Source organism: Prionailurus viverrinus, chromosome B2 (genome assembly GCF_022837055.1).
Source record: "Prionailurus viverrinus isolate Anna chromosome B2, UM_Priviv_1.0, whole genome shotgun sequence".
NCBI lineage: Eukaryota > Metazoa > Chordata > Mammalia > Carnivora > Felidae > Prionailurus > Prionailurus viverrinus.
The window spans coordinates 117,863,093-117,888,969 of record NC_062565.1 but is presented as its reverse complement, the minus strand read 5'-3'; the positions used below and the strand labels follow the sequence as shown (position 1 = coordinate 117,888,969).

The 25,877-nt window shown below is 40.6% G+C and overlaps 1 protein-coding gene across 10 annotated transcripts in view; it reads right to left on the bottom strand.

The window, feature by feature from the left end:
* Positions 1-25,877, bottom strand: part of L3MBTL3 (L3MBTL histone methyl-lysine binding protein 3) — a 128,119-nt gene that overhangs the window by 81,156 nt on the left and 21,086 nt on the right. For 8 of the 10 annotated variants that reach the window (XM_047859554.1, XM_047859548.1, XM_047859549.1 and 5 more), the window contains 8 exons: positions 21,867-21,983; positions 15,030-15,141; positions 14,583-14,657; positions 12,936-13,095; positions 11,439-11,571; positions 9,281-9,365; positions 7,050-7,141; positions 4,797-4,901 (listed from right to left, as the gene is read on the bottom strand). In XM_047859554.1, coding sequence (XP_047715510.1) covers positions 4,797-4,901; positions 7,050-7,141; positions 9,281-9,365; positions 11,439-11,571; positions 12,936-13,095; positions 14,583-14,657; positions 15,030-15,141; positions 21,867-21,968 — 864 coding nt within the window. In that variant the 5' untranslated portion in view covers positions 21,969-21,983. The remainder of the gene's footprint in view (positions 1-4,796; positions 4,902-7,049; positions 7,142-9,280; positions 9,366-11,438; positions 11,572-12,935; positions 13,096-14,582; positions 14,658-15,029; positions 15,142-21,866; positions 21,984-25,877) is intronic. The other 2 variants (XM_047859557.1, XM_047859556.1) reach the window with 1 other exon arrangement.

Below are 25,877 nucleotides of genomic sequence, written 5' to 3'. Positions count from 1 at the left end.
TCACACTCTGCCTTGGGCTCTTATGAGAAGTTCAGCCTCTCAATCTACTTCCTACTAGCACAGCAGATGTGTTCAAGTGGAACCACATAATGCACCAGACGTCTCAACACGCCAGGAGCACCTGGCCCTGTAGAAGCCGGAAGAAGAAGCTTGAGACTAGAGCACAGAACCAGGGCAATTAACAGCCCCCAGATAATAAGGCAGCTGTCTATTTCCTGCCATGGCAAGTTCTCTGAAACATACTGTTAAAATTCAAGTGGCGAGGCACATGGGTGGTTCAGTCAGTTAAGCATCGGACTCTTGATTTTAACTCAGGTCACGATCTCACAGGTTTGTGAGTTCAAGCCCCAAGTCAGGCTCTGCGCTGTCAGGTAGATCATGCTTGGGATTCTCTGCTGCTCTCTCTCCTCCTCTCCCGCTTGCATGTGCACGTGGGCACACATATGCACATGCATTCTCTCTCTCTCTCAAAATAGTAAACTTTACAAAAACTCAAGCGGTAAAACAAACTGCACAGGATGAGTCAGTATATGAGAAAAATTACTTCTGTGTGAATCTATGTAGATTTTTATGTGTATGTGTACATGTGCCATTACGTGTGCACATACATATACGTGTAAGTATATGTATTTATACATGTACATTTACGTATGTACTTACACGTACGCCTATAAATGTAAATTCACAGCAGTAAAACGTCTGGGAATATATGCCAAAATATTAACAATGATTTATTCTGAGGAGTGGGAGTGAAAAGGGAGAGGTCAAAAGGAAATGATGGGCTTTTTATAGTTTATCTCATATGTTAGTATTTTTTCAATTGGAATGTCTTGATACGTTACATATATAAGATTTATGAGTGAGCGGACTCCTCTCCAGGGAGACTAGAGTCCCTCTGCACAGCCAAGGTGGGGTTCCAGGCAGGTACAATCTCTCGTAAACAGTAAGTGATGGCCCCCGCCCCATGTCCACCCCGCTTCCAGAAGGAGCTCGGCGGCCGCTCCTCTCTTCAGCCCCAGAGCTACGCCAACCTACTCTGGTCAATGCCCAAGAAACAAGCCTCCTGAGTGCCTTAACCCTCTAGTCCCTCGGGGTTCGACTGCTCTGAGCTTCACCTCCCGAGTCAACCTCTCCCTCCTGGCCCCACAATCTCTCCACTGTGTCTTGTGCTCTCTGGAACCCTCTGGTTTGGTACACAACCTCCTACATCCTCAGCCTCCTTGTTCAAAAGCGTACGTCACACATCCCTGTCAAGGCTTCCCTCAGGTGGAGACTGCTCCTTCTCCCCCTCCTTCCCTCTGAGACCCAGGCGGGGTTACTGCCTCAGGCCGCACCACACTCCGGGGTCCCTGCTCCTCTGAGTACCTTGAAATGTGGCTGCACCACCTCGTCCTTATCAGCCCACATGCTGGTAGGAGCCCACCCTCCCCAACATCCCTTCGCACTCATCAGACACGAAGCTCTGGCTTACTCTCTTCATCTCCATCCTGAGTGGTTCTGCCATACACACGGATGACTCATCCTGTACCTTGGCTCCTCTGCTCCCTGCATTTCCTCTCCACTTCAAACACTCTTGTCCCAGGAGAAACTACACTGCCTCTCAACTATGGAAGCGTCCAGCCCTGTGAAGACATCCTCCTGTTCAGCTGGCTAACCCGGCTACTCCCTATACACTTCCTCCTCAACCTCAATGAGAAGCCCAGCATCTCACGCTGATTCTCCTACTTTTCCCCTAGCATCCCCCCCGTCACCGTGGGCCTTCCGTCCTTAGCAATCATGGAAAACATTTTCTTGCCAACATCTTTAAATTGTTGCCCCGAGGTCCTTCCCTCCTTCCCAAAATACATGCCTGACAAAATTCCATTATCCCAAGTACCCACCTAGTCTGCATCTATACCTGGTCTAGGGAATGTTGCTGGGGGGCGGGGAGGGGGAGAAGACATACACTTAACCCTTATTATTCGTGACTTCCTAGCTGCGATTTCACCTACGTGATAACATCTGTACCCACAGCGTCTGGGAACAGATGCACGCACAGAGCGGCGAAAACGGCGAGCCGCCTATCATGCGAGTTCCCGGCTCAGGTCGAAGAAGGCAATGCTCTCTCTGCCTTCTTGTTTTACATCTCATTCTGTACGCTGAACACCCTGTGCACAATCTACTTACTGCTACATTCTTCACATTTGTGCTTCCTGTGGGTGATTCTGCTATTTGGAACGGCCCCCGAGCACAGTGCCGAAGCGCTGGCTGGTGCTCCTAAGTGCAAGAAGGCGATGACGCGCCTTAAGGAGAAGATGTGTGTTAGGGCAGCTTCATCGGGCGTTGAGTTATGGTGCTGTTGGCTGAGCCCCATGTTAATAAACCAACAACAGATACTAAAGAAGATGTCACTAAACATAAATATACATGAACAAGGTGACATATTGTTCGGCTGATGGAAATGTGACCAGAAGCTGCCGGGAACCTAATCCTTGAAGCAACGGTCAGGATTTGCGATTCATGGCTTACAACTACCACAAACGAGAATCACATGCACCTGGACGGCAGACACTCCCTGTTCCATCCCTGCTGTGTAGCAATCCTTCTAGATGGCCCTGTCCAGTTCTACTCCCATCCTTCACAACAGCCCTTTCACCCTCCTTCAGCTACACCTTCACGTGACCTTCCATGACAAAGAAGCTCCCTCACACATCTGTCTCCAAACTAGCAGACTTGCCCGTGCATGTGCACATCCTCCCCACCCCCCACCCTGTCAGAACCCAACAGGAGAGTCCTGCTCCTGGCTAATGGGTGGGCCTCCTCATGTACTCTGGATTTCATCTTCCCATATCCCCTCCTTATCAATGATCTGCTCTCTCTGAACCTTCCAATCTTCTGCTCCCTAGTTGCTTTTTTTTTTTTCAGAATTCACTCTCCAATCTCTTCCCATTGCAAAAAAAAAAGGGGGGGGCGGGGAGGAAGACAAAGAAAAGTAAATAGAGACTATCTCTCAGGCTTAGGCAAACAAATTCTCATACAACTGTTAAACTTTTTTTGTAACAACTGATAAACTTTTTGGAACAACAAGTAGCTGTGTGCATCAAAAATTTCCATTTTAATCATGCTCACAAGGCACTGTTTGTAATAATGAGAACAATGAGAAAGTAAAGACCACTCAATTGTTCATCCATCTGAGAGAAATTAAATGAATAACAGAAAATAAGTAAAATGCACTACTACTCGATGGTGGAAAACAATATGCATGTAAAATATATGATACACCGTCATAAAAGCAAGCTTCAGAATTGTTGTGCAATTTATATGTAAAAAAGAGAAAAATGTACATATTTTTACAAGCAGAGAAAACATTTGGAGGGAACGCAGGAAACACATAAGAGTCATTAACTCTGGGATATGGAATAAGGAAAAGAAGGTGGTGTGATAGAGAGCTTTTACTTTTTACAATAAATACATATATTTATATATTTATATATATTCTTACACTAGTTGAAGTTTTCATGATGAGCAAACATTACTGTTATAATAAAAAACTGGACGAACTAAAATAGATCTCCTTCAAAATCAAGAGTTGAAACACACACACACCCCTTAAAAAGATCCCCTTCTTTTTTACAACTAAACTTCTCAAAAGCAGTCCACACTTACTGAATCTGCTTCTACATTTACTGAACAATGCTGTCTCAACTGTTTGTGGGAAATAGCGAAAATACTAAGCACGGTATTGTCCTATGGTACTCTCTATGTAACTATGTATCATTATTTACTGTAACTGTCATGGTCCATGTAGGAGTTGTCACTGTGTTCCACAGGAGCCACGCTTCTTACAAATTCCCTAAGCTACTATAGGAATACTATGATAACTGAAACTAACACACAAGACCACCTTACTCTTTTGGGGGGAATTTTCAAGTGATACATACCCCTGGCTCAAGGGAGGAAGGAAGTCGGACGCTAGCACAGGAAGTAAAAAACAAATTCTAAGAAGTGCTCTCAGGAATATACTAGACTAAGCTATATATAAATAGACTTGGACAATTTTTCCTGAAAAATTTCACAGAGATACCTCAAAATACTAAAAAAAGTATATGAGCTAGAGTATTATGCTAAGCGAAGGAAGTCAGTCAGAGAAAGACAAATACCATATGATTTCACTCATATGTGGAATTTAAGAAACAAAACAGATGAACATAGAGGGGAAAAAAAGAGAGAGGGGCAAACTGTAGAGAACAAACTGAGGGTTGCTAGAGGAGAGGAGGGTGGAGGGATGGGATAAATGGGTGATGGGCATTAAGGAGGGCACTGGTTGGGATGAGAACTGGGTGTTATGTGTTAAGTGATGAATCACTAAATTCTACTCCTGAAACTAACAGTACACTATATGTTAATTAACTGGAACTTAAATAAAACTTGAAACAAAAAAACCAAAAAATTAAAAAATTAAAAGTTTGTAAGTACCTATTGGTCTGTTTTTTTATATTAAGGAACCACAGTATGACCAAAGCTATGGAGTCAGATAGCGTGGGGTCAAATCCTGGTTCTACCACTTTGAGGCTGTGTGACCTTGTATATGTCACTTAGCCTCTCTGAACCTCAGTTCCTTTATCAATAAAACAGGGATGAAAAAACAGGACCCGCAAAGCTTATAAATGAATCTTACAAAGATTCAATGGGGTCACGTACAAAGCAATAAGCATCATGCCTGGTGCAAAGAAGTACTCAGCAGAAGGCACTTGCCCCCATTATTAAAATCCCATAACCACCATTTTATTGCAAAAATAAAGACAAAGCAAACTTACCTCAGCCACAGTGAGGACACAGTACACGGACTGATGCTCGGGGTCCACACCTTCTAATTTCATGCCAACTTTAAACCCATTTTTGTTATATGGAAAGGATTGATACTAAAATGCAAAATGACAGCAGTTTTAGTATTTTATCCTGAAGATCTAATTAAAGTGTGAATTATTAAAGTTCTTAAAGACTAACCAAATACATAAACAACTCTTAAAAATCCAAAAGAAGGGGGATTTTCAACCTCACTCGTAAGAGTCATACAAAGTCAAATTACACTCAAATATATTTTACCTAATCAGATTCATAAAGATCACAATGTTTGATTACACAGTGGTGGCAAAGCTCTAGAGAAACAGGCACATACGTACATCACGAGCAGGGATTAAAGTGGCACAACCCGTAGCAATTTCACAGTATCTATAAAACAGGACGTTCTGTTTGTCTCAGGAATTCTAATTCTAGGAAATTAGTGCACAGCGATATCCACATGTGTGCAAAATGACAGGTGTACAAGGCTATTCACTAAAACATACGTGTGTGTGTGTTGTGTGTGTGTGTGATGTATGTGTCCTATACTAACACACACACACAAGCCAACCAATAGGGAGTAGCTTAACTTGTTATGGAACAGACCTAAGATGCCATACGATGCACTATTACAGAAGAATGAAGAAGGGCATAACGAACTGAGATTTCCAAACTAAGTTTAAAAAAAAAAAAAAAACAAAGTCTAAAAAAACACACACAGTATGTGTGACATATGCTACCCCTTGGTTGACGACAGGGAGGACAGGATCTGTGTCTGTCTGTGCTGATCTGGACACAGAATTTTGTAAGAAGGGAATATAAGAGCGAGCAATGATAATCATTTCAGGAGAGGCAGACCTGGGACCTGGAGGGCAGGGCTCTGAGGGACATACCGCAGATTCTTCTGGTACTTTTATAGTGTCGATTACATGACTGTGTTACTGATTCGAGTAATTAGCTGCATTTAAGCTTTTTTTTTTTTTACACGTAAAACGGTCTAGTCTACATAGAATCAAAATTACAGAAAATAATTATATAGAACAAGTTCATATGTAATTACAGTTATGTTTAAATAATATTCTCAATGTAGATGTAATCATTATAACATCGACTCTTTGTTCACTTTTTTAAAACTCCCCATGTCCAGGCACCCGGGTGGCTTAGTTGGTTAAGCGGCCGACTTTGGCTCAGGTCATGATCTTGTGGTTCGTGGGTTCAAGCCCTGCTTTGGGCTCTGTGCTGACAGCTCAGAGCCTGGAGCCTGCTTCTGATTCTGTCTCCCTTTCTCTCTGCCTCTCCTTCCCCCAGGCTCGCTCGCTCTCTCTTAAAAACACATAAAACACTAAAAAATTTAAAAACAAAACAAAAACTCCCTATGTTAATGCATATATACCAAGGTATCAACAGATTTATTATGTACCATGATTAAATATAATTAAATAATTTAAACCAGGGTTCAGCAAACTATCCTCTCTCAGTCAACTCCAAACCTCAACCTGTTTCTGTAAGTAAAGTTTTAGTAGACTACGTCCGTAGCCCTTCATTTATATATCGTCTATAGCTGCTTTCATTACAACAACATAACTGAGTCACTGCAACTGAGACCTGATGCCCCACAAAACCTAACACACACACCTTCTGGCTCTTTCACAGAATAAGTTTGCTGACCAACCCCCCCCCCCCCCCCGCCCCTTCAGCCCAGGGGCAGCAGCCCCTACTCAGAACTTCACTTGGTGTCTATAATTCTAACTGATTTTAAATCACTTATGACAAAATGTTTTTACTACAGTTAATGTAACACGGTAACTTGCTTTTAGGGTTTTCTTGAGAAATTATATAAACCTCAGTCCCTCGTTTTTGTTTCTCCCAAAGCCATAATGTTGACACGCAATTTCATGCTGGTTTTTCTTTATCTACTAGCTTTGCAGCAATAGTAGAGGTATCCCTCTTAAAAGTCAAGAATGAAATCCCAGTAAATGTCGAGACGAAAGAGCACGTGCGTCTGCATGTGGGCCCATCCGTGTGTGTTGGAAGACTGTGAGTACACATGCACGCCAGTTGCCCTTGGAGTTACTCCTCCGTGTAAATACACTCATGAAAACCGTATGCTTGAGAAATGATCCCAAGTCACATTTCCCAAACACATACTGGAAACATCAATGCTAATTCCAGATCAGAATTCCAGAGTCTTCTCTCTTATAGACAATGCTTTCTAGAAGCGCCCATACCTCCTTGAACAGCTTTGCTGGCACTGCCACAGCTTTTTCCTCTTCCAGGTAGGACGCCCAGCACCAGGCTTTCTTTCCCTTAGGAGGCAAGCCTGAAAAGCAAGTGAGACGAAGATGATAGGGTTTCCAAATCTAGGAAGTCAAAGGGGTATCCTGTGAAGTCTCACTTCCCCGACTACTACCACGCCCGGTATTTCTCAGCCTCTTCCCGGGCCTCCCAAAGAAGCGAGAGCTAAGAAGTAAACTGTGGTGTACAACCAGTTACAACGGTAGCTGCAGAAGAACCTAGAATAAAAGAAGGAGACACAGCAGGAAACCGAGATAGAACAGTATCATGAAATGAGATGATCAAAAAACCCCTCCTGAGGGGTGACTGGTGACTCAGTCAGTTAAGTGTCTGACTTCAGCTCAGGTCATGATCTTGCGGTTCATGAGTTTGAGCCCTGCGTTGGGATTCTCTCTTTCTCCTTCTCTCTCTGCCCCTCCCCAACTTGAGCACATGCTCGCTCTCTCTCTCTCTCTCTCGCAAAATAAATAAACTTAAAAAAAAAATGTTTCCTGGGGCACCTGGGTAGCTCAGTTGGTTAGGTGTCCTACTTTGGCTCAGATCATGATCTTACAGTTTCTGAATTTAAGTCCCACATCAGGCTCGCTGCTATCAGCACAGAGCCCGCTTTGGATCCCCTGATTCGCTCTCTCTCTGCCCTTACTCTGCTTGCACGTGCTCTCTCAAAAATAAATAAACATTTGGAAAAAAAAAAAGTTTCCTGAGATCAAGAAGCTGAGGACTGGGAAGAGGGCAGTGCACTGAGTACTTAGGGAATGGCTGCTAATCTGGGGGCGGCGGGGGGGGGGGGGGTGGATATCAATTTAGCAAGGGCCAGATTTTGAGCAGCAAAAGAATACAGAAGTGATAAAGACATGCAACCAGCCAGTATCACTTTTACTCTGGGTTAATTTAACAGATAATAGAAATGAGGAAAGAGTATAATAGCTTGATGGGTAGCAAAACTGGGAGAAAGGTATTTAGGGGATGAGATGTGAACGGGCTAAGATGGAGCTCGAAGAGAAAAAAATCTGAATACCTAACAGGGAAAAATAAATGACTAAAGGAACAAGGTTCCAGAAGAGTCAGGCCCTGAAGGTAGAAGAGAAGAAGGTTAAAACATTCGTGAGGCAGAGAGCAGAGTGAGAAATTTACCCCCCTCTAATCTCAGTGATGTAAAACAGAAGGTCACGTCCCCCGAGAATGTAAACGCCAGGCTGTGTGCCTGAGGCAGGTGGGAGTAGTTCACGCTTTATTTGAGAAATGGAGGGATGAACAAGACAGGAAGGCGTCCACGCAGTGAAAGGCGCACTGGGTTCACGGCCCCGATTTGCAGGGACAGCATGAACAGAGAGGTCGGCAGTGGGGCTGCACAGAGTGGCGTGACCTCACGTGACACGCTGGCAGGCAGATGCTATGAGTCAACAAGGCAAGACAAAACCTGGCGGAGGTCGCTGAGGCCTCCATGGAAGTGGCCAAAGGGCCATGATGCACGTGGAGTTCAAGTTCATCCAGTCAAGTACAAAAGGAAAGGGTCCGAGGACTGGATTTGTCATGAAAACAAAGTGCTGCCCGAGGAACAATGAAAGAAGCAAAAAAGGTTCCACATCAGGAGTTTAAAGTTTGAGATCAAACATTAAAAACTTAAAATCTTAGGGGCGCCTGGGTGGCTCAGTCAGTTAAGCGTCTGACTCTTGATTTTGGCTCAGGTCATGATCTCATGGTTTGTGAGTTTGAGTCCTGCATTGGGCTCCACGCTGGTAGTGTAGAACCAGCTTGGGATTTTCTCTCTCCCTCTTTCTCTGCCCTCCCCTGCTTGTGCTCTCTCTCAAAATAAGTAAACTTAAAAAAACAAACAAACAAAAAAAAGACTTAAAATCTTAGGAAATAAGGACAAAGGTTTTAGAAAATGCACAGAAGGAGAAAAAAACCTACTCAACAGAAAAACGTAGGAAGATGTTTTCAAGTTTGCACTGACATTATTCAAAAGTTACTCATTTCTATTTTTTTCTTTATCTACTTCTTCAAACCCCGATTTTTATGGTCAAAATTTAATCAAAGAAAGACCCAAAACAATACCTTAATGGCCCTTGTGTACATTATAATTAAGACTAAAATGTCTACCTTCGTGAAATATTTTCCATTTCATAAAGTCACAAGTAAACCATTTCTTTCATCAACTTACCCTGCTTTATTACAGTCGAATCACCTCGCCTTTTCCTTCGGGCTCTCTGCGAACCCCTCAGGATTCTTCCGTCTTGTTTGTTTTCCTACAGCAAGAAAGGGGAATTACGATTTTACAAGCTCATGAAATTGGCACCAACGAAAAGTTAGAGAGCTGTCAGAAAGCATTATTCTTTTTTGTACTTTTCTTCAATTTCACTTTGTAAGTTTTAAAGAAAGTAAGAATATAGGTCATATGAGAACTGTGTTGCTTTTGGCCTGAGGTCATTACCAAATAAGAACGTTTCCAAGAACTACACTCTGGAACTGCACAGATACTGTTCCTGCCTTCTTGAAGCACTTTCTTCTTGTAGCTCCTTGACCACTTTGTTCTGATTTTCCTCACACCCCACTGGCCCATCTTTCTCAGTCCCTTTGCTGATGTCTCCTCCAATCCAGTCCCTTTCTCTTCTCTATCGAATCCCTCTTCCTGGGTTTTAAACATCATCTGTCTGCCAAATATCCACAGTCATATCCCCTGACCTCGTCCCTGACTCCACACTCACGAACCCGACTGCCCACCTGGGATCTCCACTTGGAAGCCTAACGAGCATGTCAAACTCCTGATTCCAAAGGACTCTAACTTCTGTACTCCAGTTTTGCCTTCCCATCTTCAATAAATGGCATCGTTATCCAGTCGACTATTCAAGCCAAAACTTGAGTTATTCCTGACTCCTCTTTCCTGATGACCCTGCCTCTAACATCTACCCTGAAATCAGTGACTTCTACCCTACACAGCCCTTTCAGCTAGTCTACTGCAATAAACTAACAGCCTTCCTTGATTCCATTCTCACTGTCACACATCAAAGCTAGAGCCATCACTTGGAAACGTAAACCCTATCAACATATTCCCTTGCCTTCAACTTTCCAGTCCCAGCCCACACAAAACAGAATGAAACCCCATTATTCTGGTTTATCATAAAGCATTACATAGGCTGGACCTCTTCAGCTTCACCTTACTCCACCCTCCCTTCACCTGTAAGGGTCAACCATATTGTCTTTATTTCCTCAACAAAACATATTACACATGTTCTCACCTTAGGGACTCTTCCCTAGCCACTCCATTGCCCAGGGGGCTCCTCACTCCTACTTTTACAAACCTGGCTCCTTCTTATTATCAAGATCACACAGTTCATACCACCTTCTCTGGGAGGCCTCCCTGAGAACCCAACTGGAAGCAGTGAATCAATTCTCATGCCTGCCTGTACTTCTCACTGTAGCATTTATCATAGGCTGACAGGTCTCCTGTTTATTATATGTCCCCTTAAAAGAATGTGATGTCCCTGCGAGGAGAGACCCTATTCTCCTAATGCTGTTCATCCCTGTGTTCCCAGCTCCTAGAAGAATGACTAGCAAATAATTGGTTGCTCGATATTGATCTGAAGGGAAATGCTTCAAGACCTCAAAGTTCTCTTTTCGTATAGGACCATTAATATGTACTTTAGCAATATTTATGTTTTAATTAGCACATTTGGAATTAGTTTCCCCTAAATATACCTGACATTTATATGCCATTTTCTACCTACTCACATAGTTTTATGAGATCTGTCTGCAATTTACCAAAATGGGATTGACATTTTTTGCCATCAAGAGGAATTAAAGATTCATTTGTACAACTGAAGGTTTTGCTGTTACCTTTTCTCTCCAGTAATAAATTTCAGCACATCTTACTTCCTCACCCTAAGGAAGGAGTATTATTATTTATTATTCTCATTTTGAAATGCAGACAGTGACATACCAAAGAGGGTAGACAGGTAATTTGTTGATGGTAACACAGAGAGTCATGGAACCAGCCCTGGAAGTCAGATAACTGGCTGCAGAGCCAGCACCTTTGACCATGGTGTTACTCTCTTAAGAAGTGCCCCTGTATCAGAGCACCTGGTGGCTCAGTCGGTTAAGCATCCAACTTTGGCTCAGGTCATGATCTCACGGTTCATGAGTTTGAATCCCACATCGGGCTCTGCACTGACAGCTCAGAGCCTGCTTCAGATTCTCTCTCTCCTTCTCTCTGCCCCTCCCTAGCTTGCCCTCTCTCTCTCTCTCTCTCTCAGAAATAAATAAACAACAACAACAACAAAAAGTACCCTGAGTTCTTTGGTAGTTGCATCAGAGATACTAACCATTTCCTCATCCCGATCTTCTCCATCCTCCTTGGAGTCAGCTTTCAGAGATAATTTTGGTTTCTTCTTCCGACTACACTTAGGATCTTCTTCCTCATTGTCCTCTCCTACATCCCTTTCTTCCTTCTGATCTCTGTTGTATTTATAAACCCAAAATAATGACAGGAAAACAATACCTGTCAAACATCTACATGGTGACTATCATGCAACTTAAAAAAAAAAAGTCATTTAACCACCAGAAGAAGGAAAAACATTTAACCACCAGGAGAAGAGTGTAGGCATTAGGATATTATAGCTAAGGAACACCTAAAACCATTATCATATATGACTCTTCAAAGCAGAAAATGGAAACTAGCTTATATATTAATTTCAAAAGGGGATCAGTACTATATGTGAAACAGGTTCTAACAAGTTTAAAATGATTGGTCTTTCACATCTGCCATCCATACTAATAAAAGAATCAATTACTTAGAGATATTTTAGTGTTCGGGGCAATTTTAATGCAAAGATCTAGCAATTATTAACAATGACAAGTGCAACTAAAAAAGGCCAAGTATAACTTTGTAAAATAAAAGTTGGCCAGCAAAAACAGACAATTCCCAGGCCTACCCTGGTTAAAATACCTGGGAAATTCCACTAAAATGTAAGTGTCAAGTCACTTATTTGTGTTATACAATTATATGAAGAAATACACCTCGGTGATAAGCTGAACTTGGTCAGACAGTCCCCAGATGGCCGAGTCACATAGCACCACCAGCCACAGCGGACGTCCCTGTCTCGTAATCTTCAGTCTACAGAAATCTACAGTATTGTGACTCACTAAGCCACTCTCTATGGCCATCTTCAGTCAGCTGGTTCCCAACCTGTGGGGTTTTAGCTGAGTTACTGAAGAATGCCCCCCAACATAAAAACAAAACTCTGTTTCCATAAACATCAGCACCATCAAAATGTACGTAGCCCAGAGAAATTTAAATATTCCCTTGCTAGGGGGCACTCACTGGAATCAAAAGGCTAAAGAAAGAGGCAGAGGTTGCACTTGTAGGTAGGACTTAAGCAGTACAACTAAGATCAGACATGACTGAAGTCAGGAGGTCCAGTAACGGGATCAGGGTCCACAGATCTCTAAAGGAAAAGTCTCTGGGGGAAAAAAGGGGCATGAAGGTGTGACAGATGTCAGGGAGCCTCTGTATTCCTTAGCACCTTGGACTCTAAAACCCATTTTATAGGGGCGCCTGGGTGGCTCAGTCGGTTAAGCGTCCGAATTCGGCTCAGGTCATGATCTCACAGACTATGAGTTTGGAGCCCCGCTTCGGGCTCTGTGCTGACAGCTCAGAGCCTGGAGCCTGCTTCAGATTCTGTCTCCCTCTCTTTCTGTCCTTCCCCTGCTCACACTCTGTCTCCTTCTCTCTCAAACATAAACATTAAAAAAAAAAAATTAAAAATAAATAAATTTTTTAAAAAAACCCATTTTATAGATGGAACAGGGCAAAAACCTACTTGTCTTTGATATGCCGGGCACAATTCTGGCTGCAATAGGTTCCTCCAGAAAGACACTCATCTACATTGCCGTACTGACAACAGTTCTCACAGAATTGAAGCCCTTCTACTTTCACTGGATCCTTCAACCTGAAAGGCATCCCAGTCTTCTCTGAAAAGACTAGAAGACGAAAAGGGGAAAAGAACAAAAACAAAAAAAGCACACACAGAAAAAACAATGAGAACCATGACAGAAAACATTGCAAAACACAGCCAAACTTTTCCTTCTAATAATTTTGTTAGCAACACAATAAAAGATAATATTTGCTGAATGAATGAATGACCAACCTACTGTGCTCGGGAGGGAGAAGAGGATGGGCTTGGCAGGAACCACTCAAATCATTTACACAACAAAAAATACTCTGCAGGAAAGATAAAAGTTTGTCTAAGGCTTTTTCTACAGAGTTCAAAGTAAAATAAAGAAAATTTCATTATACTTGACTATACTTGAAGTACAGTATACTATACTTCACTATACTTGAAGATGAAACTGTTAGTAATCTGCAGAATCCTATTTTATGGATGTATCTGACAAAAAAGGCTTATGTATGTTATTTCATGTTTACAACCTTCTGAGGAGTGGGTTTTTTCTACTAAATTGGTTAAATCGACACCTAGTTTACTTTGAAGGTAGCAGATGTCCTAAATCGTAATTATCCCAAATCATTTAGGAACTCACACTTCCTTTCCCCTGAATTGTTAGGCTCCTCATGCATTCAGCAAACATTAGGTGCCAATTTACGCTAGACACTGATAATGATAGTATAGACCTTGCCCCAGAGAGCTCACAGTCTAGAGGAGAAGACAGACAAGAAAACCAATACTTATAATAAAATGTGATACATGCAGTAATCAAAGCATGAACAAGTTCCAGGAGTAGTACAGAGGAAGAAGTCATTCACTCGGCCTGGGGTGAGGTCAGGGAAGGATTTTCTGATATAAAGCCTCAACTGGGTTTGGAAGGCCAAGAGAAATTAACCAACTGGACAAAGAGGGAAATGGCATCTGAGCCAGAAGCAGCAGCAAGAGCAAAGGCAAGGGAGTGTGAAACCACATGATGCATTGAGAGAATTCCATGGAACCCAGTGCTGCTGGCACTGCCAGAACACGGTGTACAGAGAACAGAACAGAGAGCGAAGAGACAAGGCAAGCAGGTGGGCGCGTGCCACCCGGATCCTTGTAGGCTCAGCTAAAGAGACAGTACGACGTCAGTGAAGTGTCAGAAAAGCAATCTACAAAAGTTCCTCTGACTTGAAGGTGCGGGATAAATTAGGTGAAATTAGAAGCAGAGTGATTCTCTAGGAGGAGTCTGCAATAGTCCAGGTGAGAGCTGCTAAGGGCCTACATTAAGGCAGTGGCAGTGGTCATTAGTAGAAGAAGCCAGATCTGAGACATATTTAGGAAATAAAAACCAACAGGATGGAGTAACAGGCCATGGGGCTGGGGGAGAACGAATTCAGGATGACTCCTAGATTTCTTGCTTGTCCACTGGGGGGATGGTGCTACCATCAACTGAAATATGGGTTACAGAAGAAAGAGCAGGTTTGGGGGAAGGGGAGAAAGAAATAGAAAATGAATCGCATTTCAGACATGTGGAGTTTGAGGTACCTGTGGGACATCCAGGTGGAGATGTCCAGTAGGCAGGTGGAAATACGGGCCTGGAGCTCGGGGGAGAGGTCGGGGCTGGAGATATAGATTTGGGAGTCATCAGCATATAGGTGTTAGTTACAACCATCGGAGTAGATGAGAAAAAAGTGGCAGGCTTTTGGCTAAATCACCTGGGTAGGCTATTGCAACACTGGATTTACTTGGTAATAATTTCCAATTAACCTTGTGCTATTACAGATCTGGCATTAGGAAAGAAGACAGTTTATAGTTATTTTAAAATATAAAAGTTGGTTCCATATGAGTTTTGTTATAGAAATTCACCTAAGAACACGTGACATGAAAATCACCCAGGATCTTCAAAGTTCCAGCCTATTGTAAAACCTAGGTAATTCTTATTTTAAAACTCTCAAAGGAAAGAAAATGGCAATGCAGACGACCCAGTCTTACCTTCCTGAGCAGTTGGTACCATCCAAGTTGTGGTAGCTGTTGCTTTTTTAACATTTTCCATCTCACTCTCATCTGTGATAACTTCCAGGGCTCCAAACTCGTTTACCCGAAACTAGCGACAATATGGTAGAAAGAGGCAAAACTTACAAAGGTGCTCAGGACAGTAGTCATTTCATGGTGGACACAGAAAGTCTTTAAGCAAATTAGTTATACTTTAAACGTTCATTTGAGCAACTGTATCTAGGTAAGCCCTCTACCAGCAGTAAGCCCTCTGCATTTTACAGATTTGCGGATTCGGGGAAGTAAAAACAGAACAAAGCAGCAAGGTACTTCTTAAGGTACCATACAACCAGCCCTGCACTGTGCTATAGAGACGCCAGTTCACTTAATGTGGCCTATCATTCTGAACACCAGTTGTTGCTAAGACTTTTGTTTCCTACTTCATATTACTACTTCCTTAGTAACCAAAATTACTAAAAGGAGAATTACTATCTTCCCAGGAATCAACTTATCTCACCCGAGCTCACCTAAGTCCAAGAGAAGGAAATCTCTATTCCGGAAATAATGACCTGCACACCTATATCCTTATATTCCCGGAAGTAGGTGAGGAAGGCTGAAGTGTGAGCCATGTGACCCCCAACTCTCCACTTCTTTCTCTCACTGCTCTTTGGAATTCTCCACCCCATTCACCTCTAATCCTCCAAACAAATGGTAACGTCTATGAGATCTGAACAAATCTGCTAGCTACAGGTCAATTCTATCGCCAAAAAGTACAGGCGTTTTGACTTCATGGACATTTTGACCCCAAATGTTGAAAATTTCCTCTCACCTCATGGCAAGCTGCAAACCTAGTATGTTTCTCTAACAGCCTGGCTGTACTGTGTGTGCATGTTGAAGGCTTACCCACTATCTATGTGCAGGGACCCCTCCATCCTCTCTGAAACAACTAGGTGTACTCTCCTATTGATGAAGTTCAAAGTTTTCCATATTCCTCTGTTTTCCCATAAAATAGAATGATATTAGGGATCCACTAATTTTGACAGTTGATGAAGAACTGGAAAGTTCACAATTCAAAAGGATTATACGACTTTTCGCTTAACGTTTTTAGAGCTTTCACAGAAATATATGAGTATGCAAATATGTAGCATTTACGCTTAAGACCTTCCATTTTGCAATCTAAAACATCTATTTAGTCAACATGCCAACAGAATCATTCACTTAACCAAACTAGATTCAGAGTACAAGTCAGAAAAAGCTGAAACAAAAATTACTAATTATTCTTTCCACCAGATAAAAACAGCACCTTAAGTAACTGTATGCACACAGTGTACAATAATTAAAAGCTTTTTAGACTGAAGAAGTTGAAATAGTTGAGGAAAGTGAAAATGGTTTCTTCTATTACATATTTCAGATACAAGTTCCCAGGTAACATGTGTATACTATACTGAGTGTGTTCGCCTAAAAATGTCAGGCTAGGAAGTGGCAAAAAGTTAAGTGGGAGGAAAGGAGCTAAATATAACTTTACTTTTGGGGGGGGGAATAAATTTTTAAATGATCCACTCTGAAAACAGAATATTTCAAAATAAAGCTGACAGTACCATCTACTGGGCAAGAACAGAAAAAACAAGCCATAATGATTACTAATTAATGATAGTAAAGAAGAACACAGAAAATCAATTCTGAATCAAAGTTTAAAAAGGCATTAGGCATCACCTTTATAATTCAGTCCAGGTAGGTAATTTTACTTTTATTAGATGCCAATATTAATTGATACTTATTTGAAAAATACAAAATGTGAAAAATGGCACCATTTTCATCACATGGAGAATCTCCTGTGGTGTAAGTTTCCAAATTACTGCTACACTGTAAGCCACCCTGCATTTCCAACAATGAGAAAGAGAACACCACCGAGTGGAATCTTTGAATAAAAATCCAGAGTTATGACACTTGGAAGCTTTAAGCTCAGATACTTTCAAAGTTAAAAGGTAATATCCCCACAATACAACAATTAATCTTAGTTGTCTTTTCCTTATAATGTTTATTGCCAGTAACTGACCTATAGCCAAAGTACAAATGAAAGATGTCATGACACTTAGGGACACAATTAACTCCTGTAAGTCAGGTATCTATAGTTGGACTTTAGGGGATTGAAGAATCCCATGAAATTCATACAGAATGATGTCATGGACACATACATATTTTTCTGGGAATAGGGTTCTTCAGTTTCATCATAGTCTCAAAGGCATCCTATAACCTTGAAAAAGTAAAGAACATTACTCTAACCAAGTTACTTTATCTCAAAAATTAACCGCAAAGTGTTTTCAAAGTATCCTGTCGTATGCAAAAAAACCACAGGGATCAATTTTTTTTTTTTTTTTCCTGGCTTCTCGACTTGGATTTACTGTCTTTCACAATATTAGTACTGCTGAAAATGCTGGACAACATAGGTTGTTAGGTGCTGTTAACATTACTGGAGTTCCACAAATAGCATTCCAGAAAGACTGACACATTCCCTAACATTTTTCCCCCCAATAAAACACTCAGAAATGGGTAATGCTTTCATGAATGGTTTTGGAGCCATGGAAACTTGAAATAATCACTTTTATTTCTTTTTTCAAAGTTATGAGTTCTTTTAACCTAGACATCTAAAAAGCAGCATAAAAATCTATTGAGTGACTCCATTCCAAATCAAGAACATCAAAATTATAAACTCTACAAAAGAAATTTATTAAATAAGCACATCAAACACATCAGCTGACACTGTAATTTGTTCTACTAGTGGAAACATCTAAGTCAATCAGAAAACAATTATGCCTGAAAGATACAAGGGATTGCAAAGGTTTGTTTGGCCTGGCTTGAACTACCTTTAATTGATTCAATTCTCTTTATTTTTGCTTGTAGAGGCAAAGGATCCTTTGCTTTTTGCCTACCTTTAAGAACAGATCCTTAAAAGGCACTGCTGAGGTTCGTATTTTTGTTTTGTTTTATTACTTTCAGTGTCGAAATATGAGTTCTATTTACCAATCTGTTTTAAGGGCAAAGATATTTGGTAACTAAAGTTTTCTGAACATTAATCACAACGAGCAAAACTGTGCACTATGAGCACGGTGTTTCCAGTTGGGTTTCTGCCCTGCTGCCGCAGGGTCTTGCTCTCAGTTAAGTGGCAACTATTCTTACTAGATAAGATGCTATCGCTCTCAGGAGTATATCTGCATTTTACTGAGGGATTCCAAATGGCTAAATCCTTATGACCCAGAGGAATAATCCTCTGTGGATAAGTTTCAGACATCATTACAAGTTCAGAGAGAGAGATTGCTTAGGGACAGGGAGCCCCAGCATGCACCTTCCCACTACCCCTCATTGCCTGCCTGTTCTTATGGCTGGCCCTGAGATATTAGTCTACAAATACTAATTTGCCATTTTATAGAATAATTAGGCAACGGTGCAGTTTCCAAAGCTTGCTTAAACAAAAATGTCTTGTTAATGACTATAATATTTTCAAGGAGGCCCCTGGACACTTGCTGTTCTCCCCTAACACTATACTTTCTTATGCTAGTCCTTCTTTTCGATGCCCTTCTCTTTCTTGCCTGCTGTCCCTGACCCACAAAATCTTCATATAGATGCCGACCTATTTTCGGGTACCTGAAGCTCATATGACAACTACTTCCCCGAAGCCTTCCTGATCCCTCAAGCTAAAATGATACCTCTTCTAAAGCGCTATAACATTTTCTCTGTATCTCTTTTGATATGAAAACATTTTCTCTCTTTAGACTACAGTATACTAGTGGTAAGAGAATCCATTCCAGTATCAGAAAAGCCTGGCTTTAGACCTAGTTCTGCCAATTATCTTGACCTTGAGCAAATGATTTAACCATTCTGGGCCTCTGTTTTCCCATCTGTAAACTGACAACAATGATAGGAACTACCTCAAAAGGATTAAATGAAAGGATTAAATACAAGGATACAGATAAAGTGTGCATCAGAGAGTAAGCTTTCTATTCTTTCCCCTACTGCACCTGAATGGAAAAAGTTTTTGCGCTCTGTTTTATATAAAGGCTGTTTAGCCTCCCTGAAAAGGGGCAAGGGAAACAGTATAAAGGAATGAAGGTTTGAAGCCTTCAACTAGACAGTTGGGCTGGAAAGGAAACAAGATGGCACTGAGAAGTGAAACAAGACACAGCCAGAGGGAAGTAGGGGCCAGACCACCAAAAACTTCTGGAGTAAACTTAAGGGGATTGACTTTGCCACGAAAGACAGGAAACTGCTAAAAGTTTTTAAGCAGAAGAGTGATATAATTTGGCCAGCAATCATGAGGCTTTTACAGAGAAACATACTTTCAAAATGGTAATAAACCGAAGCATATAAAAACCCGTTTACATGATAAGAAACTGACTTCTATGTAGTAGTTGATTATACTGGCTGAACTAACCTGAGCTTCTTGTCTTAGGATAGCACCTTGTTTATTAGGAAATCTACATGCCTACACCCACTACAAAAAAGTAGCTTCAATAATGTAAAGTAGGGGGGCTCAGTCGGTTAAGCGGCCGACTTCGGCTCAGGTCATGATCTCGTGGTCCGTGAGTTTGAGCCCGGCGTCGGGCTCTGTGCTGACAGCTCAGAGCCTGGAGCCTGTTTCCGATTCTGTGTCTCCCTCTCTCTGACCCTCCCCCGTTCATGCTCTGTCTCTCTCTGTCTCAAAAATAAATAAACGTTTAAAAAAAAAAATTAAAAAAAAAATGTAAAGTAGGCAAAGCATGATGTGAAAGAGCAAATTTCATGCTTTATTCAAAGTTCTTTTTAATATCTTAATTTTGTGAAAAATCAATTTCTCAATCAGATCTCTGAAGCAACTCAGATATTAATATTAGGAGCAAGTGATTCAGAAATCCTAAATTAACACAATCAACTGACTATCTGAATCTCTTCAGATAAAAATGGTTATGAAGTAGAAATTTTTTTTCATTTTTTTTTTTAGAAGTGGGGTTTCATACTGTCTACAGTACATGAAGTGAACTGGATACATGGAAATTACCCACATAATTAGATGAGCCTAAAAGTCAAATAAAATAAACCAGATTGTAATACCCACTAAGTGGCTTAATTACCTGATTACCTTAATAAAAGTAATAGGCTAATTCCTAAGATCTATTGCTTAGAAAACCTTCAGGCAATTTAAATTTCTTAGGGATTGAAAGTTCAAAACCTAACTGAACAAAAATTATAAATTTCACCATCCACCTGACGTCAAAAAAAAAAAAAAAGCAAGTGAGAAGAAGGGACAAAAATGTACAAGCAAAATATGAGAATAAAGCAATTTTAAAAAGGCAATTTACATAATATATCACAAAGCCAGAAAAAATACAATTTGTTAAATGTTTTCCATATGTTATATTTTTCAATCCTTATAACCACCTTGTGACATAGATTCTATTTCCTCATTTTATACATAAAGATTCTGAAACTTAGGGAATTTAAATAACTTGACAAAGCTCATATAGCTACTACGAGGCTGACATTATGAGCGTCTGGAACGGTTTTTCTTTCTGAAAAATTTCAGCACTCAATTCCCATCATATCTAATCCAGATGAACATTTGGAGAATGTTAGAGCAGATAAAGTCCTTAGCATTCATTTAATTCCTTATTTTACCAAAGAGGAAACTGGCCTGAAGAGATTGACTGACTAGTTCAAGGACATACAGAACTAAAACTAAAAACCGTATCTCCTTTTCAGAATTCACTGAACCTCACTGCAATATTTTTGTTAAGCTTAACAGATAGATATGTTGGCACATTGCACTTAATTTAACCTAACCCAACTAAAATCTGGGTATTTTTCCAGTGACAGACTGTCCAAATCTCACCACTGAAGATGAACTAGGTTGGGCTTGGCTGAAATACTCGTCAAGTAGCCACTGGATTCCAGGAAGCCAATTATTAGGGGGCAGGAATTTCTATTCGAGATAGGCCAGAACATCAAGCACTAGAGGGAAAAGCCAACTGACAGCCAGTTAGGGTGATTAGAGGTTCAAAAACCTGAGTGACCAAGTACAAACAAAGTCTAAAAGGCCACAGACAGGTTCAAGGTCCCAGAGATAGGATTAGAGCAAAAGCAAATTAGAATTGAGAGGTGGGGTGGACTGGCTTCCTGGATGAGTGCTTGCGTAACTGTTTCATAGGGCAGCAGAGGTGGGCCTAGAGTGGGTTCGGGAAGTCTTGGGAAAAGGGGCAGGATAAACACATAGTAAAGAGGCAAACTGAAGCATCATTCTCTGAAGAGAGTTCTCCTCTATATAAAAGCAGCCTGGTTTACAGGAAGGACCAGCTTTTGAACAAATGATTATATAAAAATTCATATTTATCGTATAAATAATTTAAGGGAAGAGAATAGTCCTGTCTATTCAATATTTTAATATTATCCAGTTTTCAAATGAGAAAACTAGGGCACAGGGAATGTGGTTATTCATTTAAAGTTCTCAAGTTCATTATTACAAAATATATGAAGCCAGGTCTTCTAAGCCTACCATTTCCATATTTATTGTCCGTCATGATAAAGTCAAACCAAGGGTGATCCCCTGGAAGCTATAATTTGACTTCTGCAAAATAAGCATATGCCAAAATATTCTCATCCACCACCCCAAGTGACAAAGACTTCGGCCAATTTGTCAACATTCCAAATTGTCTTGAAAATTTACTGTAGAGGTCTAAGTATCATATAAGACCTAGAGCATTATGCTTAATGCTTTTAATTCTTATTTTACATATGTAGTCAAACTCCTTTTAACAAATAGCACACAGATGCACACACAGATAATTGTATTTAATAAAGACAGCTTACCTTTAAGTCACTTCCTGGTAGCGTGCCTACTCCATCTTTCCAGTCCATAACACTGAATACATCAAATTCTTGACCACTTGTGCTAGAGGCAGATTCAGTCATGATTTATTTTGGAACCTGGAAGGGGGAAAAAGGCAGATCATTAAATACTGTACGTACAGATCAGTTTTTATTTTAGTGGTCACTGCTTTGGTTTCCCTTAATTACATAATTTTCTTGATCACAATATCCTATATCCATAGATCTAGAATTAAGTGCTTCGAAAATATCACTAACATTTTTTCTAGTACAATCCCTGGTAAATTTATGTATTTTTTAAAATATTTACTTTGAGAAAGACAGAGTGTGCATGCGCACATGAGCAGGGGAGGGGCAGAGACAAGGAGAGAGAGAATCTAAGCCGGCTCCGTGCTGTCACTGCACAGCCAGTCACGGGGATCAATCACGCCGATCGTGGGAACATGACCTGAGCCGAAATCAAGAGTCACTTAACTGAGCCACCCAAGCACCCCCTAATCCCTGGTAAATTAAAGAGGAAAGAATATACCTAAAATTTGTAAAGTGTCAATGTTTCTATTCTTAAAAAAGGAATTCACCGTTTCATAGCACATTCACTTAAAACAAAAAGTCATGATATATACCAACAGAATTTCTTGCCCACTAAGTAGGGGGTTTTGTTGTTGTTGTTTGAAGATATTGATGACAGAGTGGGTATGGATAAAGGACAAGACATTAAATGTTAATAAGCAAAATGAAACCTTTTCGATGATAAAAAAGAACAAGAAAATTCCAGTCCATTAGGACTATCATCTATGCTAATTTGTCAGTTAAGTTTGTTGTATCAATTCAACAAATACATGGTGTGATTGACTCTCTCAGTGAATTGATTTTTTGAATTCAGTTGAGATATCCACCAATTTGCGGTTCTCGAAAATAGGAAAACAGTCTTAAAATATACAGCAAACACTAATAATAAGGCTATGTTAAGAAAACCAAGTCAACTAGCTAAACTGTGGTAATCTGTTTAATTTCCATTTTTCTAAACTGCAAAACAGTTTTCCATAATCATATTGTTAGTAATTGTATTGAGACTGTTATTCTGAGACTGTTGTCTATGTGGTATGGGATAAAAGAAGTAATTATGTTGGTGTCATTGATAAGCAATGGAAGATGGATTAAAGTCCTAAATTTGATGCATTTTTAAACTTTTTTTTTTTTTTTTTTTTTTTTAGGGGCACCTGGGTGGTTCAATTGGTTAAGCGTCTGACTTCGGCTCAGATCATGATCTCACGGTTTATGGGTTCGAGCCCTGCATCAGGCTCTGTGCCAACAGCTCAGAGCCTAGAGCCTGCTTTGGATTCTGTGTCTCCCTCTTTATGCCCCTCCCCCCCCCACACTCTGTCTCTCTCAAAACTGAATAAACATTAAAAAAATTTTTTTTACAGATTTTTGCATGCAAGTGGTGGAGGAACAGAGAGAGATGGAGACTGAGGCTCCGAAGCGGGCTCTGCGCTGAGAGCTGAGACCCAATGTGGAGCTCAAGCTCACAAACCATGAGATCATGACCTGAGCCAAAGTTGGACTCTTAACCAATTGAGCCACCCAGGTGTCCCTAAATTTTAATCTTTTAATGCATTTTAATCTTAAAAAAATTTGCATATTTTCTAGCCTTGCCCACTGACAGAATCTAGAAACAACCACCAATCAACAGTGATGAGCAGCCAAGTGCTCAGACTGTGGGCTCTAAATAGCACTTCTTTGAGGTCTTCCCAGAGAAGGGGCTGATTTCTGTTCAGTGGCAGGAAATGTGCAAGATAAGTCTGGAACTTCTTGTCAAAAAAAAAAAAAAAGCAAGGAAGCTATCAAAGACAACAGAGATCATATCAAAAGAACTTAGAAACCAATCTGAAGAGGCTCCTGCTGGCCAAAGAATAGTAGCTGCATGAATTGAAACACATCAAATAAGTTTAAATCTGCGAGTTCATACTGACATTGAAAACAAACAAACAAACCAAGAACACCTACTGATCACCTTTTAAGACTACACAGCAACCAACTCATTATCTGGAAAAAGAAACAAGGATTTATCCTGTCTATATTGCATGAGATCCATGCAAACTGTATTCCAGGGTAACGCAAATCAATGGCGAGAGGAAGTTTCAGTTTAGAAAGAATCCTGCTAATAAATAAAGAAGGAATGACAGAACTGAAACATTACCATTTTCAATCCTTGATACATTAATGGCTGCGGGCAATGGCTATCAATGACTACTAAGAATACAAACCCAACACCATCTAGGAAGTAGTCTCGCCATGAAAAAACAAAATCAAACCTAATCTGATCAAGTCCATCTGCAAGAAATACCTGAGACAAAGGAACACGCAAAAATCACACCATAAAAATATGCAAAATGGGGCACCTGGGTGGCTCAGTCAGTAAAGCATCCGACTTTGGCTCAGGTCATGATCTCATGGTTCGTGAGTTCCAGCCCCATGTCAGGCTCTGTGCGGACAGCTCAGAGCCTGGAGCCTGCTTCCAATTCTGTGTCTCCCTCTCTCTTTGCCCCTCCTCCCACTTGCACTCCCTCTCTCTCTAACATAAACAAACATAAAAAAAATTTTTTTTTAATATAAGAAGTAAAATTCAGACTGTCAGAAACTCTTCAACAACATTCCTCAAAGTGTAGTCCACAGACCCTGGGAAGACCTGAGACCTTTTCAGAAGGTCCAAGAAGTCAGAATCATTTTCATAAAAATACTAACACATTATCTGCCTTCTGCGCTATGCTGACATCTGCGCGGATGGTACAAAAGCAACAGTGGGTGAAAGTGTTGGAGTAGCGGCTCCCAAGTAGGCAGCAGTCATTGCAGCCTTTACCGCCAGGTACTGATGGTAAACAAATGCTGGTTTCGCTAAACAGCATCCTTGATGAAGCAAAATAGTAACTTTCGCGAAGTCTGGATATTTGAATACGTATCTTTTTAACATTCTGTGTGGTGAAATAGACAGCACCCATAAAGCGCTCTGGTGCGTCAGAGTACCAAGGGAAAGCACCTGTGAACTGTCTGAGATGCAAGTTGAACAAGCTGCTTTTTTCATGGAGCGCATTTTTATTTAACAAACTACATTTCTTCGGGTTTGGCTATGTGGCAAATATTTTGTCAAGAATAAACGAGGCGAGCCTGTTGACATCAAGGAAAACACTGACAGCATTTGTTGCTGAAGATCCATTTGAACATTCAAGGGATAATCATGATTCTGGAAAACGTGTATCCACCACCATGAGCCTGAGAGCTTCCCAGTTGCTACATATTTTCTAAGGAGATGGGTGGTGATATTGATGAGCGAGATTTTTAAAATATTTTATATTTGACCTATGTCAACATCTGGGAGATTTGCATAATTCAGTGATGCAGTATTTTCCAAATAACCAATGCTTGACGTCACAAAATTATGCATGAGTAAAGGATCCAATCAAAGTACGTGACAGACCGATGGATTTTAATATAACACAGTACGAAAAGTTCATTGTTAGGGTTTCAGACTGCCCACTACAACTTACCTTTAAGAAACTACCACTTGTCAACTTTTGGTGTAGTATCATAGAAGAATGTCCACCATTAAATGAAAAAAAATACTCCTCCCCTTTTCCAAACTCACATCTGTGTGAAGCAGATTTTCTTCACACACTTCAACCAGAACAACATACTGCAACAGACTGAATGCAGGAGCGGATATGAAAATCCAGCTCTCTTCTATTAAGCCAGGCATTAAAGAGATGTGCAAAAATGTAAAACGCTGCCATTTCTCTCATTTCTTAATTTTGGAAACTATGATTACATTTCATTTAAATTGTGCAGACACATGTTAATATAATCAGTCTGCTATTGTTATTTTGAAAAGTAAATACATAGTTTAAATTATCTATTTTAATTTTGAATACAGTAGATATTAATAGATATAACCCATACAAACAACAGCTCCTCGGGGTTTTCAATCATTCTTAAGAG